At 44.4% G+C, this 14,450-nt stretch overlaps 3 protein-coding genes across 5 annotated transcripts in view; 2 read left to right on the top strand and 1 right to left on the bottom strand.

The window, feature by feature from the left end:
• Positions 1-768: 768 nt before the first annotated feature.
• asb10 (ankyrin repeat and SOCS box containing 10) lies at positions 769-4,106 on the top strand. Of its 3 annotated transcripts, none has more exons than XM_085930331.1 (5): positions 781-1,258; positions 2,037-2,304; positions 2,394-2,898; positions 3,433-3,546; positions 3,631-4,106. In XM_085930331.1, exons 1-5 carry the CDS (start codon positions 934-936, stop codon positions 3,814-3,816), a joined length of 1,398 nt encoding a protein of 465 aa, XP_085786457.1. In that variant the 5' UTR covers positions 781-933; the 3' UTR covers positions 3,817-4,106. The 3 variants fall into 3 exon arrangements, with proteins under 3 accessions (XP_085786459.1, XP_085786457.1, XP_085786458.1); XM_085930332.1 differs by lacking the exon at positions 781-1,258 and adding an exon at positions 1,644-1,961; XM_085930333.1 differs by lacking the exons at positions 3,433-3,546; positions 3,631-4,106 and adding an exon at positions 3,167-3,378 and having other exon boundaries at positions 769-1,258.
• Positions 4,107-5,791: 1,685 nt separating this feature from the next.
• Positions 5,792-7,983, top strand: gbx1 (gastrulation brain homeobox 1). Its single transcript, XM_085930377.1, has 2 exons — positions 5,792-6,416; positions 7,114-7,983. The coding sequence occupies exons 1-2, from the start codon at positions 5,966-5,968 to the stop codon at positions 7,629-7,631; spliced, it is 969 nt and encodes a 322-aa protein (XP_085786503.1). The 5' UTR covers positions 5,792-5,965; the 3' UTR covers positions 7,632-7,983.
• Positions 7,984-11,820: 3,837 nt separating this feature from the next.
• Positions 11,821-14,450, bottom strand: part of LOC147046130 (arf-GAP with GTPase, ANK repeat and PH domain-containing protein 3-like) — a 46,078-nt gene continuing 43,448 nt past the window's right edge. Inside the window, exon 18 of the mRNA XM_085929629.1 lies at positions 11,821-14,275. Within this exon, the coding sequence (XP_085785755.1) occupies positions 14,051-14,275 (225 nt within the window). The 3' untranslated portion in view covers positions 11,821-14,050. The remainder of the gene's footprint in view (positions 14,276-14,450) is intronic.

Raw genomic sequence — 14,450 nt, 5'->3', positions numbered from 1 at the left:
ATTTGGCTGCATTTGTGAAAGAAGCTCAAATCAAATCAATAATAAAAATTTCCTGAATATTTTTTTCCATGTAAGTTTGATCCTCTTAGCTCCCGGCAAGAATGTGGAAATGCTGGTCCATCATTTAAAAAGAGATATTATCCGGGTGCCCGGTGTGGAGGCTTTAAAAGTCTTAATTATGCGTTGTCCCTCCTCCATCACAGCACTTCACGTGGGGCAGACGCACAGCGGTGGCTCGTCATTCAGCCTAATGCGCCCATGCAGGGAGTCGCGTGGATACATAAAAGCCATTAAGATTCACGAGAAGGAAAAATAACGGAACCATCTTTTACAAACGGGAGCAGTTGTCCTCATCTAAAGTAAAGCGTACATGTATTGATAGAAACTGTTGAATATTTACAATGGAAAAATGTTATCTTTGCGGTGAACGTAGTTTGGTTAAGCCTTTGGGATCTAATTGCGATGTGAAATGGGGCAATCGCCCAAAAGAATGAATGTTATGTTGCTGTCGACATAACAAAATGGCCGCCCCTGAAGATGGTGCGTTTGTCCACTTGATTCATATTCCACGAATGCAATATTAATCAGAATGCCATGTTAACACTACTCGGACAGAACATATTATGTTTTTTTTTTTTTTTTACTTGACTTCCCCTTTAATGCTACTTTATCAACTGCCCTTCTCTTGTTTACTTTCCAACTATATCACATCCGATCTTCCTTAGTTTCTAAAACGAGAATTGAGTAGCACATGACCGAATAAAGTTATTTTTATTAGTTGGCAGGAAGGCAAGCCAGTAAGCAAAGGCCTGAGCGACAACACGTGGGACAAAAATAGCGCTCTTCATAGCAAATATCAAAACAAGCAGCAGCCAGCACACTGTTGACATTATCCAGCCAGCGTGATCGACTTTGCTCTACTCTTTTGCGAGCATGTCGCGAGGCAGCTTCGTCTTCACATCGAATGCTTTACGCTCGCTCCAATTGGACGAGGACATTCTGAAGAGACACGACTACAAGCGGCGCATGGCCTCCCACCATCTGCTGAGTTACTCTCTGCAGATGGAGGCCCGGGACAGGACACCTTTGCGGGTCAACGTCGCGCCGAGGCCGTCCGTGTGCCGAGACCCGGTTATCCATAATGCTCTATACACGGGCAACCTGGAGGCTATGCAGCGCCTTTTTCCTCGGGGATCTTCCGTCAGCCTCATCATCGAACCGCTGGGCGGCGAGATGCGCTGTGTGGCCCGGGGGGAGGGTAAGAGACCGACATCTGTCATCATTAGGATTTCATTTAGAAATTGTACACGTGGAGTCTAATTTATGAGGATTGTTTTCCAGCGACCTGCATTCAAGGGGGGCATGAAGTACTGTGATGGTTAGATGCGTCTTCTAGCGAAAACTGCTAGGCTATGCTAATTATTATTATTCCCATGCACTTTTACACAATTTAAGCTGATCTTATATATTCAAAAATACATTGCATCCGTTTTTGCAACGAATGTTAAAGTTGAGCTTGTCCGACTGTTGTAGCGATTCTTAGAAATAAAATGTATGATTAATATTATTATTATTATGGGATGCAAATCAATAACAGCATCCCGCCACTTAGAGTTCTTGTATCGCTGTCATGCTTTCCTTGGCCAATCACATGACGTCTCGAAATTGCTTCGTATTCTCAATTAACACCTAACCGCGTTTAAGACTAAGGCAGAAGGCAATGGCTTCCGCGGCGCTAAATGTGAACTGGTGCAATCCAAAGACGTTCCTCAACGACGTGATCGCCACGGCCAAGGCCACAGGTTGCGTTCAGCGTTTTTGGAACTCGCTACTTGTAGGCGACGAGCTAACGCTGGCTAGCATAGCGGACGATGACGAGTACATCTACTTAATTGAGACCGCTTATGACACCAGCGATTTAAATGATTGGACGAACTTCAGATATCACTACAGGAGTTTGAGTAGGTTTTTGCAAAGCGTTACGAATCCTTTCTCGACTGATTGGTTGTCTCAAAATCTGAGTTTTGTTGTCTCAGGGATTTGGTCACTGACATTCAAGCAGGAGTTGACGACGCCGCTTCACATTACGGCCGGACGAGGTTTCATCGAGTGCCTGAAACTCCTTCTGCAACGGGGAGCCAATGTGGACCTGGCGCCGGGCGGCATCACCGCCTTGCACGAGTCCTGCGTCCGCTGTGAACCAGAATGTACCAAATTGCTGCTGGTCCACGGTGCCGACGCCAACGCTGTCTCCAGCGACGGCCATATGCCTCTGCACTTGTGTTCCAACCCCGAGTCCTTTGAGTTAGTCTTGAAAAATGCTGACAAACAAAATGTAGAGGTTGGGGGAAAAAAAAAAACAGTTCACCATTTCATCCCCATTTTATCTGCAGATGTGCCAAGTACCTCCTTCAATACGGCGCCGCCATTAACGGATGCACTGCGGAGGAAGACGACACTCCTTTGCACGTGGCGGCCAAGAACGGGCTGGCGGAACACGTGGAGCTCTACCTGCGCTACGGCGCCACCGTGGACAAAATGAACCACGAAGGCCTCACGCCGCTAAACGACGCTTGCTCCCAGCCGCAGGAGCTGCAGGACCTCTGGCGCTACTTCAGCTTGTGCCAGAATCTGATAAAGGCGGGAGCCGACATCCGCACGACGGACCAGGATAAACAGACGCCCCTGCATTTGGCGTGCAAGAATGCCAACCCGGATTTGGTGGAGCTGCTGTTGGCTAAAGGGGCCGACGTGAACGAAATGGCCTACGGCGGGGAAGTCCCCTTGCACCACATCCTCAAGGTGGCTTGCTACAAGCTTGCCCATAGTCCCGAGAGGGTTGTCCGCGCTCTGCTCAACCACGGCGCCATCCGAGTGTGGCCGGGAGCGATTCCCAAGGTAGCTGAGCTGCTTTCAACGTTTTTGTGCTTCCATTTTGTACAAATCTGCGAGGAGAACCGATGTCAGTATTGGCGTTTGTCGGTTTTACAAAGATCCTCCTCTACCGAGGCGACGCTGTCACCCATTTTACTCCCGTTCTAGTTTTGACAATCATTTGGAGTCAATGATGAGGCAATTAAGGTGTCTAAATCTGCATCATGCACTTTTGCCACCTTGCCTGGTTCTCAACTTGCCAATCCTTCCCATTTGCCGACACAACACGCAGCGTCGCTCACGCCGCGGGAAGCAGAATCACAACTACCAGCGCGCCCACGTGCACCAGACAAAACGCCTGCTTCCCTAATTAGGCAAGTGTTAATAGGAGATTAATTAGCACTAATTGCATAATTTCCAGTTAGACCCCCGGAGGGAGCCCCAATCTGTTCATTTCACAAGTGTTTAATTACTTTATTTCTTTTGAATCTATGGCCCTCGCTGGCAAACTCCAGATGATGGCGATAGTTTGAAGCTTGTCACGATGCTGATTTTCAGATTCTGAAGCGCTGCTCTCAATCTCCGCGCACCATCGAAGTGCTGCTCAACACCTACAGTCACCTTAAAGTCACCAACACCTGGGTCGAGTCTGTACCCCCTGAAGTCTTTGAGGCAAGTTTACCACCAGGGTGGAAACGTGCATTTGAAAATCTCAATTATCATTAATTCCCCCATTTTTTTTTTTTTTTTTTGAAGGAGCACCAGGAGTTCTACGAGTCAATCTTCTCCCTGGCGCACACTCCTCGTTCCCTGCAGCATTTATGTCGCTGCAAAGTGAGGGGCTTACTTGAGGGGAGAGTTGGCAAAGTGGTACCTACACTAGAGTTGCCCACCACGATCAAGAACTACTTGCTTTTGGATTACAGAGGTTATATCCACTAATTTGGCACTTTTGATTAAACCTGATGGAAGGGTTTGCTGCTGTTAGGTTTCAATATTGCAGGAGTTTGTTCGGTTTTTCAACCTTTATGCACGATATATTTTGCACCACAAGAGGGCGCTAGACACTTGATGTGACGAACTAGTGCCGGTGCCGTTCTTTTTCCATCCATCTTCGATAGCTGTTATCTTCTTTTCTATATTAATCGTGTTTTATCTTCGTACTTGATGAGTTCCTCTCAAGTTTTTGTTCAACGTGTAAATAAATGTTCTGATTTTGATGTGAGAATTTACCTGGAAGTTTTTTTTTTATCCAGCATAAACGGAAAATAAAGTGTTATAGTTCCATTGTATATTTGGCAATCCATTTGCTTATTTTTCTTGTCATATTTTGTCTTGATTTTTTTTTGTGCTATTTTTTGTATCTTCGTGAATGAATGAATGAATACCATGAAAGAGCTCATTACAGCTCATACTTTGAGTACATTGATTCAAAAAGTGAAATAACTCACACAACGGTGATATTTTGAAAGCAAGTTATTGGCTGTCTTTATTTGTAAACTAGAGACAGTAGATCAGAATTATTTAAATTAAACCATGCGTTAATTGGGTTCATTGACGCCGTGTGGTTTGCTTTTTGACTAGGACAAATGAATTCAATTATTATCCATGAGATTCTAATTGAGTGAGTTGCACAAAAAAAAAAAAAATAGCTTATGTTTGAACAATCTGAAACTTCCTGAATCATTCAATAAATATATTTAAGGTTACCACGCATTAATCATGGACATTAAAAAAAAAAAAAAAAGCAAAATTAGAATTATGTTGTTATTTTTTGATCTGACATTTATTCCTATAGGTACTCCACGAGACATAAACGATGTAAATCTGTTTAGGGCCCAATAACTATACGGTGCTCATTTGAATAAAATCAAAGCCCAAATGAGGGCTCAGTGATGTTCTCTCCATGTGCAATTACAAGCAAGAGATCTGGCCGGGGCCCTCCGCTGCTAATCAGGCTGGCCTATAATATGATGTTGGTGTCGTGCGTGCAATCAAGACGAACGCTTGGAGAGCTCGGCCACCCGGGACTCAATGGGGCTAATCATCATCCTCATCATCATGATCAGCTCCTATGCGCGGCCATTTTACAAGCTGACATGATCTGACATTATTGCCTCAAGACCAAAGATACTTTTGAGTTTACCCCTTTAGCTACAGCAAATAAAAATGTCGCTTATTTGGTCCATTTGGAAACCAAGAGACCCCCCCCCCCCCCTCACGCCTGCCTTCAAACTAATGTGACTTCGGCCATGTTGCAAACCCACGCTGCAGTTGACCTCGCACGTACACGCCTTTTATCTGAAACTAATTTTCCCAAAGTATCTCTCTCCAGGGAACAATTGTTGCAGCACTTCTTTATCCGGGGCCAAACACATTGTTTGGAGGGGCCCCGGAGAATAGGCCAAGAGAGAGCAGAGGAGGGAGATGGAAGGTGGGGAGTGGGGGGGGGACATCTGCCTCTCCTCCCCTCCAGACTCTTTCCGAGAGGGGGGGGGGGAGGCGCACAAAAGGCTTGGTTGTTTTGAATCCACAGTAATTGCTAATCATCAATCAAAATTAATAATAGCTGATTGGCTTGGTGTGGTCGACGGTGATAGAAGGGGAAGGACTTGGTTTTGAAAAAAAAAAAAAAAAAAAGGGAGGGGGGGGGGACTCTCGAGAGGCGTAAGGGGGGGGACTCTCGAGAGGCGTAAGGGGGGGTGGGAGGGAGTCCCTACTGGGAAACGACCGCCTCTCAGGACGGCCAAAAAGTCAGAGGCTGAATAAGGAAATGAAGCGTAATTTGAGGAAGATGGATGAGCCCCCAGGGACCAGCAGCCCCCCCCCCCCCCCCTTTTCACATGATAACCAATGCGCTCGCTCTCGCCCTCCCTCGCTCTCTTTGCGCGCTCACATCACAGAGGGAGGAGTTGCCAAAGAGTTCTAGAGCCCGGGCAGCGTGTGTTGATGTGACAAATAAGAGCGGCGCAAAGGGGGGAACACAAGCGGACTGCGCAAACGTCGTTACGGTGCCATTTCCGGGGATGCGGCTCAGGATCTACTTGCGAAAAGTTTGACATTTTGGTGGGGGGAAAAAGGGGGTGCAAAGATGCAGCGACCAGGAGGGCAAGGCACTGCTTTTTCCATCGATTCCCTCATAGGGACCCCTCAGCCCAGACCGGGACACCTGCTCTACACGGGCTACCCCATGTTCATGCCCTACAGACCCCTGGTCATCCCGCAGGCCTTGTCCCACTCGCCCCTCTCCTCCGGGATTCCTCCCCTCGCCCCGTTGGCTTCTTTCGCGGGGCGCCTCACTAACACCTTCTGCGCAAGCTTGGGCCAAGGCGTGCCATCCATGGTGGCGCTCACCACCACCATGCCCAACTTCTCCGACCCGCCGGACACTTTTTACCCGCCTCAGGAGCTGCCGGGCCCGCGTCTAAGCGCGGCCGAACCCGGCGCGAGAAGGCAGGAGAGCCCGCACTCGGACGAACTGCACGGTCGGGAGAAAAGCTCCGAGTTGCTTAACTTCTCGGAAAGTTTTCAGACGATATCAGGTAAACGTTTGTCTCCTTCTCGAGTCTTGCTGTCATGACAAGTTGTCATGCGCTTGGCAGAATTAGAGAAATATTTTTAGGGCAAATATGCATTTTGTATTTCATCTTTTTTATTTATTGCTGATTTGTCATACTATTCTTAAATGTTATCCGATTATTTAAAGTATATATTCCTCTACTTCTGCCATGGTTTAAATTTAAAAGTATAACTTGAACGAACACTTGATGATTTCAAAAGCTGTGCGTAAAACCGTAATACGTGTGCGTAAAAGTCATTTTAATGTCAATATAATGACAAGTAGATTTTTTGTTTCATATTTGACGACGGATTTCTTAAATACAGTTAAAAGACTCACACAATTATTTTTGCTTGCGTGCTAAATACTTTTTTTATGTTGGCCCGTCCATTTTCTTTTTCAATACGTAAATACACTCTTATAATTCCTGGGTCAAAAATGAACCCGATCCGCAAATTGAGTCAATTTGACCTAACTTTGGCTTTCTTTATATTTTTTTGTATAAAACGGCATGTCTTGATATAAAAGCACCCAAAGTTGGGTCAAACTGATCCAAGAAGTGAGTCGGTCGATCTTTGGACAGAAATTGGGTTCTTTTGGGTTCTATTTTTCTATTCCTCATATAAGGGGGGAAAAAAGTCAACCTCCTCCTTCTAACTTTTTCTTTTTTCTCTCTCTAGGCGAGACCAAGCTGTACAGTTCAGACGACGAGAAAGCGGACCTGAAGTCTGCCGAGGCCGCGTGCAGCGACCGGGACGACAGCTCGGCGGACAGCGAGAACGAAAGCTTCTCGGACGGCAACACCTGCGGCCCCCTGTCGCAAAAGGCCAAGCTGAAACTCGGGCCCCACGACGCGCTGCCACCCGGCGCTTCCTCTGCAGGAAAGAGCCGCCGGAGACGAACCGCGTTCACCAGCGAGCAGCTGCTCGAACTGGAGAAGGAGTTCCACTGCAAAAAGTACCTTTCGCTCACCGAGCGCTCACAAATCGCGCATGCGCTCAAGCTGAGCGAAGTCCAGGTCAAGATCTGGTTCCAAAACCGTCGCGCTAAGTGGAAACGCATCAAGGCCGGCAACGTCAACAACCGCTCGGGGGAGCCAGTGAGGAACCCCAAAATTGTGGTGCCCATCCCTGTGCACGTCAACAGGTTCGCCGTACGGAGCCAGCACCAGCAGATAGAACAAGGGACGCGGCCGTGAACGCGATTACGTCATAAAAAAAAGGAACACTTAACGAGACTCCAGCATGAAGCATCAACTGGAGCCAGGACTGGAAATATGCTGTCACTTTTATTTATTGATTTGTGAATATGTATATATTTAACAAAACAGTAAAAATGGGCACTATGAAAAGAATGTGTAAAGATTTTTTTTTAAGTATTTATATGTCAGGCCAAATCTTTCTGTTGGTTGCATGTCATTTCTTATTTAGTGGCGAGTTTGTTTCACTTTTTTTTTTTTTTTTTTGTGCAATATGTTTGCATGTTGTTGGGGAAGAACCACATTGGAAAGATTATGAAACGAAAATGACCAAACAAGGGACAAGTGTAAAGTCTAGTGATCTAATAAATCCATTTCTATATCAAAGTCTACTGATTCATTCCACTTTGAATCCTTTACTAGAAGTTCAAACACACAGCAGATAATTAACATTTTGTGTGTATCCAAATCTAATCGACAAATTAAGCCCTAGTGTTTATAAAAAGTTGAAAAGACTTTTAAAAATATAATAAATTTTTTGAAAACTCATTGCATCTATTGTAAATATTCCCTGTTTTAGATTTTAGAAAATGATGTTGCTTTTTGTTTCTTTGCCCCTGGAGTTTGAAAAGCATATAAAAGAATTAGTTGATGGATTCACTGATTGCAGGTGTAGTGATGGATTTGTTTTCAAGAGGTCATGGGGACTATTGGAGCACTGACATTAACTTCTCCTTCATTCACCTCTGTCAAAAAAAGGCCATGCTAATCTAAAACAATTGAATAAAGGGGGAAACAAATTGTACACATGACACAAAGCTAAATAAGGCGGCTGAAACTTAAACCTGATCAACCCAAACTTTGACTTTAAAAATGTAGAAAAGCCTCATTAGAGGGGGTAAAGGATTACATTTCTTTTGCTGACCTGACTTCTACCTTTCTTCTTAAAAATTGAATAAAATTTGCATGGCCTTGATATTTTTTTAGGACTGAACACAGAGCACACAATAGGATGGTTAACGCTAGCATTAAGTTTCCACCAAATACTTCGACCGAGAATAAAAAGCGCGCATATCCTAAATAATATCTAACCACATCCAGTGACAGGAAAGGGAAGCAAGCGGAGAAGCCTTTGGTGTTTTATGCCAAGCTCGCATCCGTATGCTTTCTCTGAAGGCTGTCCAGGAAAAGCTGGACTCACAAAACCTTTTTTTTTTGGCCGCAGCACCTGTCGAAAAATCCTCAAATATGCAATGTGCTTGAATATTTCACGCCGATTCGGAATTTCAACTGCGTGACCCCTGCATGTGAGCGCAGATCATCCTTAAAGACTGTAACACGGGGATGGGGAAGGCAACTTTTGAAGATTACATCCTGGGAGCTGATTAATTGGGCTGCTCAATTCCACGACACTGTGCCACGGCTATTTCGGGTGACAGGCAACGTTGCCGCTATCATCCCATTATTGTTGTCACTGTGCTGATCTCAAGTTTGCTTGTCGCTATTATGTGTGAAGGGCGCATAAATTCATTATGGTGACAAGCTCACTTCCATTCAAGTCTTTAGTGAATGCAGACGTTCAATTTACAAATAGAAACATCACAAATTCTTGCTGCATTCTAGAGGACCTCCAAAAGGAAACACAAGCCGCTCGGCTGGCTAGGCTGGTTGATTTACGAATGGTGTTAAATCCAAAACAAAGGGGTCAAATCGGGGCATTTGTTCATTCATTCATTAAAAATCTTCATTAAAAGGGAAGTCAAGTCAAAAATCCCGTTACCACAATGTTCCAGAAATGGGCAACTGCTGACCGTCAAACTAACATTAAATGAAGGAACACATTTTTTACCTCCTCCCAAAAAATCGCCAATTTCAAAGCATGTCAGGGGTTCATAATAAATAAATAAATAAATAAATAAATAAATAAAAGTATTAACTGTACAGGCAACATTTAATATGGGTCGAATACAACTAAAATAAAAATCAAACTACACACCTGATGAAGCGTTTGCAGAGGGATGCAGTCACCGTTTTATAGTGCTAATGATGCTAATTAGCGCAGGTAATTGATATCTAATTGTAATGCTCACATTCCAATCACGAGCAACCAGATGCAATTTCCTGTTCTAGGGTTATAGATACACTTTACGCCATTGTGGACTTCAACCTTTAGATGCTGTGATGGCGTCATTTGACTTTTGAGCTCAGCGCTTCCTGATTTTGGTTGAACGCCAGATTGTCACAGTTTTGGAGGTTTTGGTAAAAATGTTGCACCTGGTAAAAGAGACGGGAAAGATATCGTTGGGGGTGAGCGCGTTGGTGGGCCGCGCCGCGTCCGTACAGTGATGTATGGGCAGATGCATCAAATCGCACAAGATAAACAAGCGATGAGTTTCATCAGGGCCATCATGGCTTTAATTTGGCTGCCTAATGAGTCAGATCCAGCGGCGGAGATAAGAGTTGTCAGAGGCTCGGCTCTAATGAATTTCTTGCCACTTGTAATCAAGGTTGCCTGTCTGAGGTGTGGGGGGGGGTCGATGATTAATGGAACCCTGGAGGATTCCCTCGGCCCTCAGCCTTCATTACAGCTAATGCATTCTCAGGCAAATTAACAGAGAAACGCCGGCAAAAGCCGATGGGGAGGGGAGGGGGCGAGGTAGAAATGGCGCCGGGGCGATGGGAATGGAGCATTTATGTACAACACAGCTCAGAGAGGAGGAGGAGGAGGAGGCAAGGAAGGTGGGATGTGTGGATTAGGGAGTGCGAAGGGGACGTAGTGATCAGACAAGATGAAGCTGAAATTGATGAATGGATGTTGAGGTCTTGGGGGGGAGAGAGGAGGGGGGTGAAGCAGGGAGAACATAATTACGAGTTAAAGAGGTTAAAAGGATGTAACAGGAAGCAAATGTCTATGTAATGTAGCATATGCAAATGAAGACAGCTCATTAGCCAAAGCTCCGCTCGGTGCCTCCTTGATACAACATTGACGCTAGCGCGCCCGCGGGTCTTCAAAAGGGGACGAAAAGTAGCAAATATGGATTGAATGTTTTGCAAATATGCTTTAGTCACTCGTGCATCCGTCAGCCTCGGCGCCACCTCCGCAATTGTGGAGGTAATTTGTCTGAGAGGAGTCGGGCGGCGGAAAGCCCTCCTCGCTGCTTTAGCATCCGTCAGCAAAGAGCCAAACAGCCTGCCCGGCCAGGTGATAAAATCTAGGCCCTAATAATTCATTGGTCGATATCTCTTTTTTTAATCTGCAAAAATCTGCCTATTTATATGTCTGTTGTTAAAGAAATATTTTAGGACAAAGTATTGTAAAACACTCAACTATATTGTCATTTTAATTCATTGGCTGATTAATCGGTTTTCAAAATTTTATTCTGGCAAATAACTAAAATAGCCTCAAATTTTTTTTAAAACAAACAAAAATAAAAAGATAGCCGTCACCGATTCGATCTATTTAACCATCTCGTCAATTTCATATACACTCAGTATTTGGAATGAGACAGGCCCGATCCCCAAATAGCAAAAATTGACATATAATTGACACCCATGCCATTGCAGTGTGAGAAATAATAATGATTCAAACAAAAACAAGAAAAAAAACTCCAAAAAAGGTTCAGTGATCCCAGGACAAACAGAAAGTTGCAACAAACCCAAATCTGGTGTGTAAAATAATCCAGCAGTACCCCCCCCCCTCCTGTAATTCACTTACAAGGCTCCTCAGAGCATGACTTAGTTCTTTTGTGGCTCGGTGTCACGACAGTGCCGAGGGAGGAAGCGCAAAGCAGGTGATGAGGCGCAAAACAAAGGCGGCCGCCACGAGAGAGGAAGGGGATGAAGATATGGCGAGACGAGTTTAGCGGCAAATAAGAAGCGGATTAGCGGGGGGGTGGGGGGCTGGACACGCGGCGACCTTTCACTGCGTTCACGGTGCTGTGCGGCCTGACACTAAGCCGTTCCTCTTTATCTTAATCCCCTTTTTAACACCGCTGGAGGCCCAAAAGAAAGCAGGAAGTTGATACGTTGCTCGGCTTACCTCAAGGATGCTCACGTTGGACTTCGTCTCGATAACGGCGGAGGCTCTGTTAGTCTGATATGATAAAGAAGTGAAATGAATGAATGACAAAAACAACCTCAAAGTCAGCAAATTGTTGGATGCCTTGAAAAAGAATCGATAAACACTCAATTGGGTTTTCCCCACAAGAGGGGAAGGCTACATGGTTTTATTGAATGTTTATTAATGGGTCAACAGCCAGCCAAGCACACAAACAAGTTACTCTTTAGCTTCTTCGCCGCACCTCCTCAACGTAAAAAGGAAAATACGGTTACGAGAACTCAACCCCAAATAAAAATATTTACATACTGCATTATAAATATGTCAAATGTACATCATTTATACACAAGTACCAAAGATGGTCATGCTGTGACCAAATGCGAGTACCATAATAATAATAAAAAATAATAATGAAGAAACAACAAGAAAAATAGCAACATATCCAAAAAATATGGCTTGTGGTTCAAGAGGCTTTTTTGACCCAAAAGCGGTTCTCTTCGTCATTTCTCGAATATTGCAACTAATATGTACAAAGACTTCATGTTGCGCTGAGGGCTTCTCTACTCTTCTGTTGGCATCGAGACCGTTTCAAACACGTCAAGGCGGCTCCATCGAGTCAATAAGGCGGCCAGGATTACAGTACATGGTTACGGTACATCTACAATGCAGTGGTTGGTCAGCTTGATTTCTTTTGGACAAGGAAACAGGAAAGGCCGACTCGGAGCCAGTCTCTCCTGCTCGGCATGTTAGATACAGAAGAGTGCAAGCTTTCGGTTGAGTTGGGAGCAAACAGGTTTCTTGTCGCTATAACTCCAAAAACTTCTTGATAGATCACCGCTGTCTAATAAAAAGCAAGTATCTCTATTTATGAAGGGAAAAAAAAAAAAAATTCAAGCCGAGTTCTGAAATTGTTTTTGTAAAAAAAGTGTTTTTTTGTTCATTTCAATTCGGAGAGATTGTTAGGGGGGGAAAAACATACGAAATAAATTGGAATAAAATATTCACGATAAGAAAACAGAGAGCCAATAAATAATGACAAAATGGCTAGTACAGTTCAAAAATTGTTTCTCCAACAAAGACATTTTTGGATGGAAAAAATATATATAAATACAAATTGGGGAGATGCGTGTTTTTCATCAGACAGGGATGTTACATTACTTTCCTAAAAATAATTTAGTAGTAAATTATACAAAAAATGAAAGAGAAAGTCAAATCAAACATTTTCCTTACAATAGGCCGGCTAGTCCAAACACGGCATTCTGATTAATATTGCGTTGGTTGAACATGAATTACACAGCAAAATCTACCCGTTTTGATTCTTCTCAGGGGGCGGCCATTTTTGTGTGATGTCATATTTAGTCGACAGCAAGTGGCAAAATGGCCGCCCCCCGAGATAGTCTATAAACGGGTGAATTTAGCTTCTTCATTCATATTCCACAAACACAATATCGATCAGCTGTATACAAGATGGAAGGTTTTAGAAATATTATTTACTCACTTTTTTTCCCCATTCTCAGTGAATAAATAATTTGCTCGAATGACCAAAAAACATAATTGAGAATACTGCAAATGAGGCTGAAAGTTTCACGTGAAAAAGTTTGTCGACAAATATAATTATCATGCTAAAAAAAAACTTTAAATGGTTTCAAAATTTTAGGAAGTGAATAAAAGGGCAAATGCAACTTGCGGTCACAGTAGCGACTCAATCGACACATTTGATTTGATAATCTTCAAGTCTCATTGGTCCCTTGAACGCATCACGTTCGGACTGACGCGTTTGTAATGAAGATGACTTTTTACAGCGGCCTGCGTGAATGTTTGGCGATCACGCCAAGCGCGGCAGATCAGTAAAGATGGATGGATGAGGATTATTTGAGATTTGATATCAAGCGACGGTCGACGCAAGCGAGATCTTATTCCCACAAAGACGTGGTAATGGTGCAATTGTCATGACGTGAATGAATTGTGATTGAAGAGGCTCCACAGTCACACAACACTGCTGGAGGAGCACCTGCAATCACCTCCTTTATGTCGGCCATCATTTGCTGGCTTTGAATCACAATTGCTTTGTCGGCGTCCGTGAATAGCAGATCAAAGACAATCGGCGGAACACGTTTTGCGGAGCCATTTGTTCCACTTTTTATTTTAGATGGCCTGGAAGTGAAACCTTTTCATTCGTGTTGCAAACTTGAATTGAAAGTGGGAAGGGGAGACCGACATAAGGCTCCGAGGTGTTTGAGTCGAGCAATTTGAAAAACGGACCTGGGTTCAGAATTAAAAGGATAAAAATGAACTTTAGCAAACATTTATCCCATCCTGACATGGAGCCATCTTGGATAGGGAGTGGGAGGGGCGGGGTGGTCTACATGATGCTGATGCTGCGGTTGAGCTCACACTGGGCGTTGTTGTTAATGTTGGGGTTGGCGTTACGGTTGCTTATGTTGGACGGCGCCGACGTGGGGCCGCCGGCGTCGTTGGGGCAGCCGTGCTGGAGCAAGATGTCGGCGCACTCCTGACTCCCGGCTCGTCGGGCGTACGAAAGCGGCGTCTGGCCGCGGGCGTCGCGACACTTCACGTCCACGCCGTACTGTCACAGGGAATTCATTACATTTAGCTTAGATTGAGTGCAATTGGAGAGAGCGTTGATGGGGCTCCATTTTTGATACAGTGTCATCAATTTCTGACAGTGGTCACTAATGATGACGTTTATTATTTCTTTCTTTTTTTTTTTTTTTTACAAAACAACTTCTAACTATGTTAAC

The sequence above is a fragment of the Syngnathus leptorhynchus genome, chromosome 14 (assembly GCF_054491065.1).
Source record: "Syngnathus leptorhynchus isolate UIUO chromosome 14, UIUO_Slep, whole genome shotgun sequence".
NCBI lineage: Eukaryota > Metazoa > Chordata > Actinopteri > Syngnathiformes > Syngnathidae > Syngnathus > Syngnathus leptorhynchus.
This window is presented reverse-complemented; position numbering and strand designations above follow the sequence as displayed.

Excerpts from the sequence above, each read along its gene's own strand:
- asb10 (XM_085930331.1), top strand. The coding sequence starts at position 934 with ATGTCGCGAGGCAGCTTCGTCTTCACATCGAATGCTTTACGCTCGCTC. Across the intron at positions 1,259-2,036 it reads CTGTGTGGCCCGGGGGGAGG|GGATTTGGTCACTGACATTC; the intron begins GTAAGAGACCGA and ends TTGTTGTCTCAG. Across the intron at positions 2,305-2,393 it reads TCCAACCCCGAGTCCTTTGA|ATGTGCCAAGTACCTCCTTC; the intron begins GTTAGTCTTGAA and ends TTTTATCTGCAG.
- gbx1 (XM_085930377.1), top strand. The coding sequence starts at position 5,966 with ATGCAGCGACCAGGAGGGCAAGGCACTGCTTTTTCCATCGATTCCCTC. Across the intron at positions 6,417-7,113 it reads AAGTTTTCAGACGATATCAG|GCGAGACCAAGCTGTACAGT; the intron begins GTAAACGTTTGT and ends TTCTCTCTCTAG.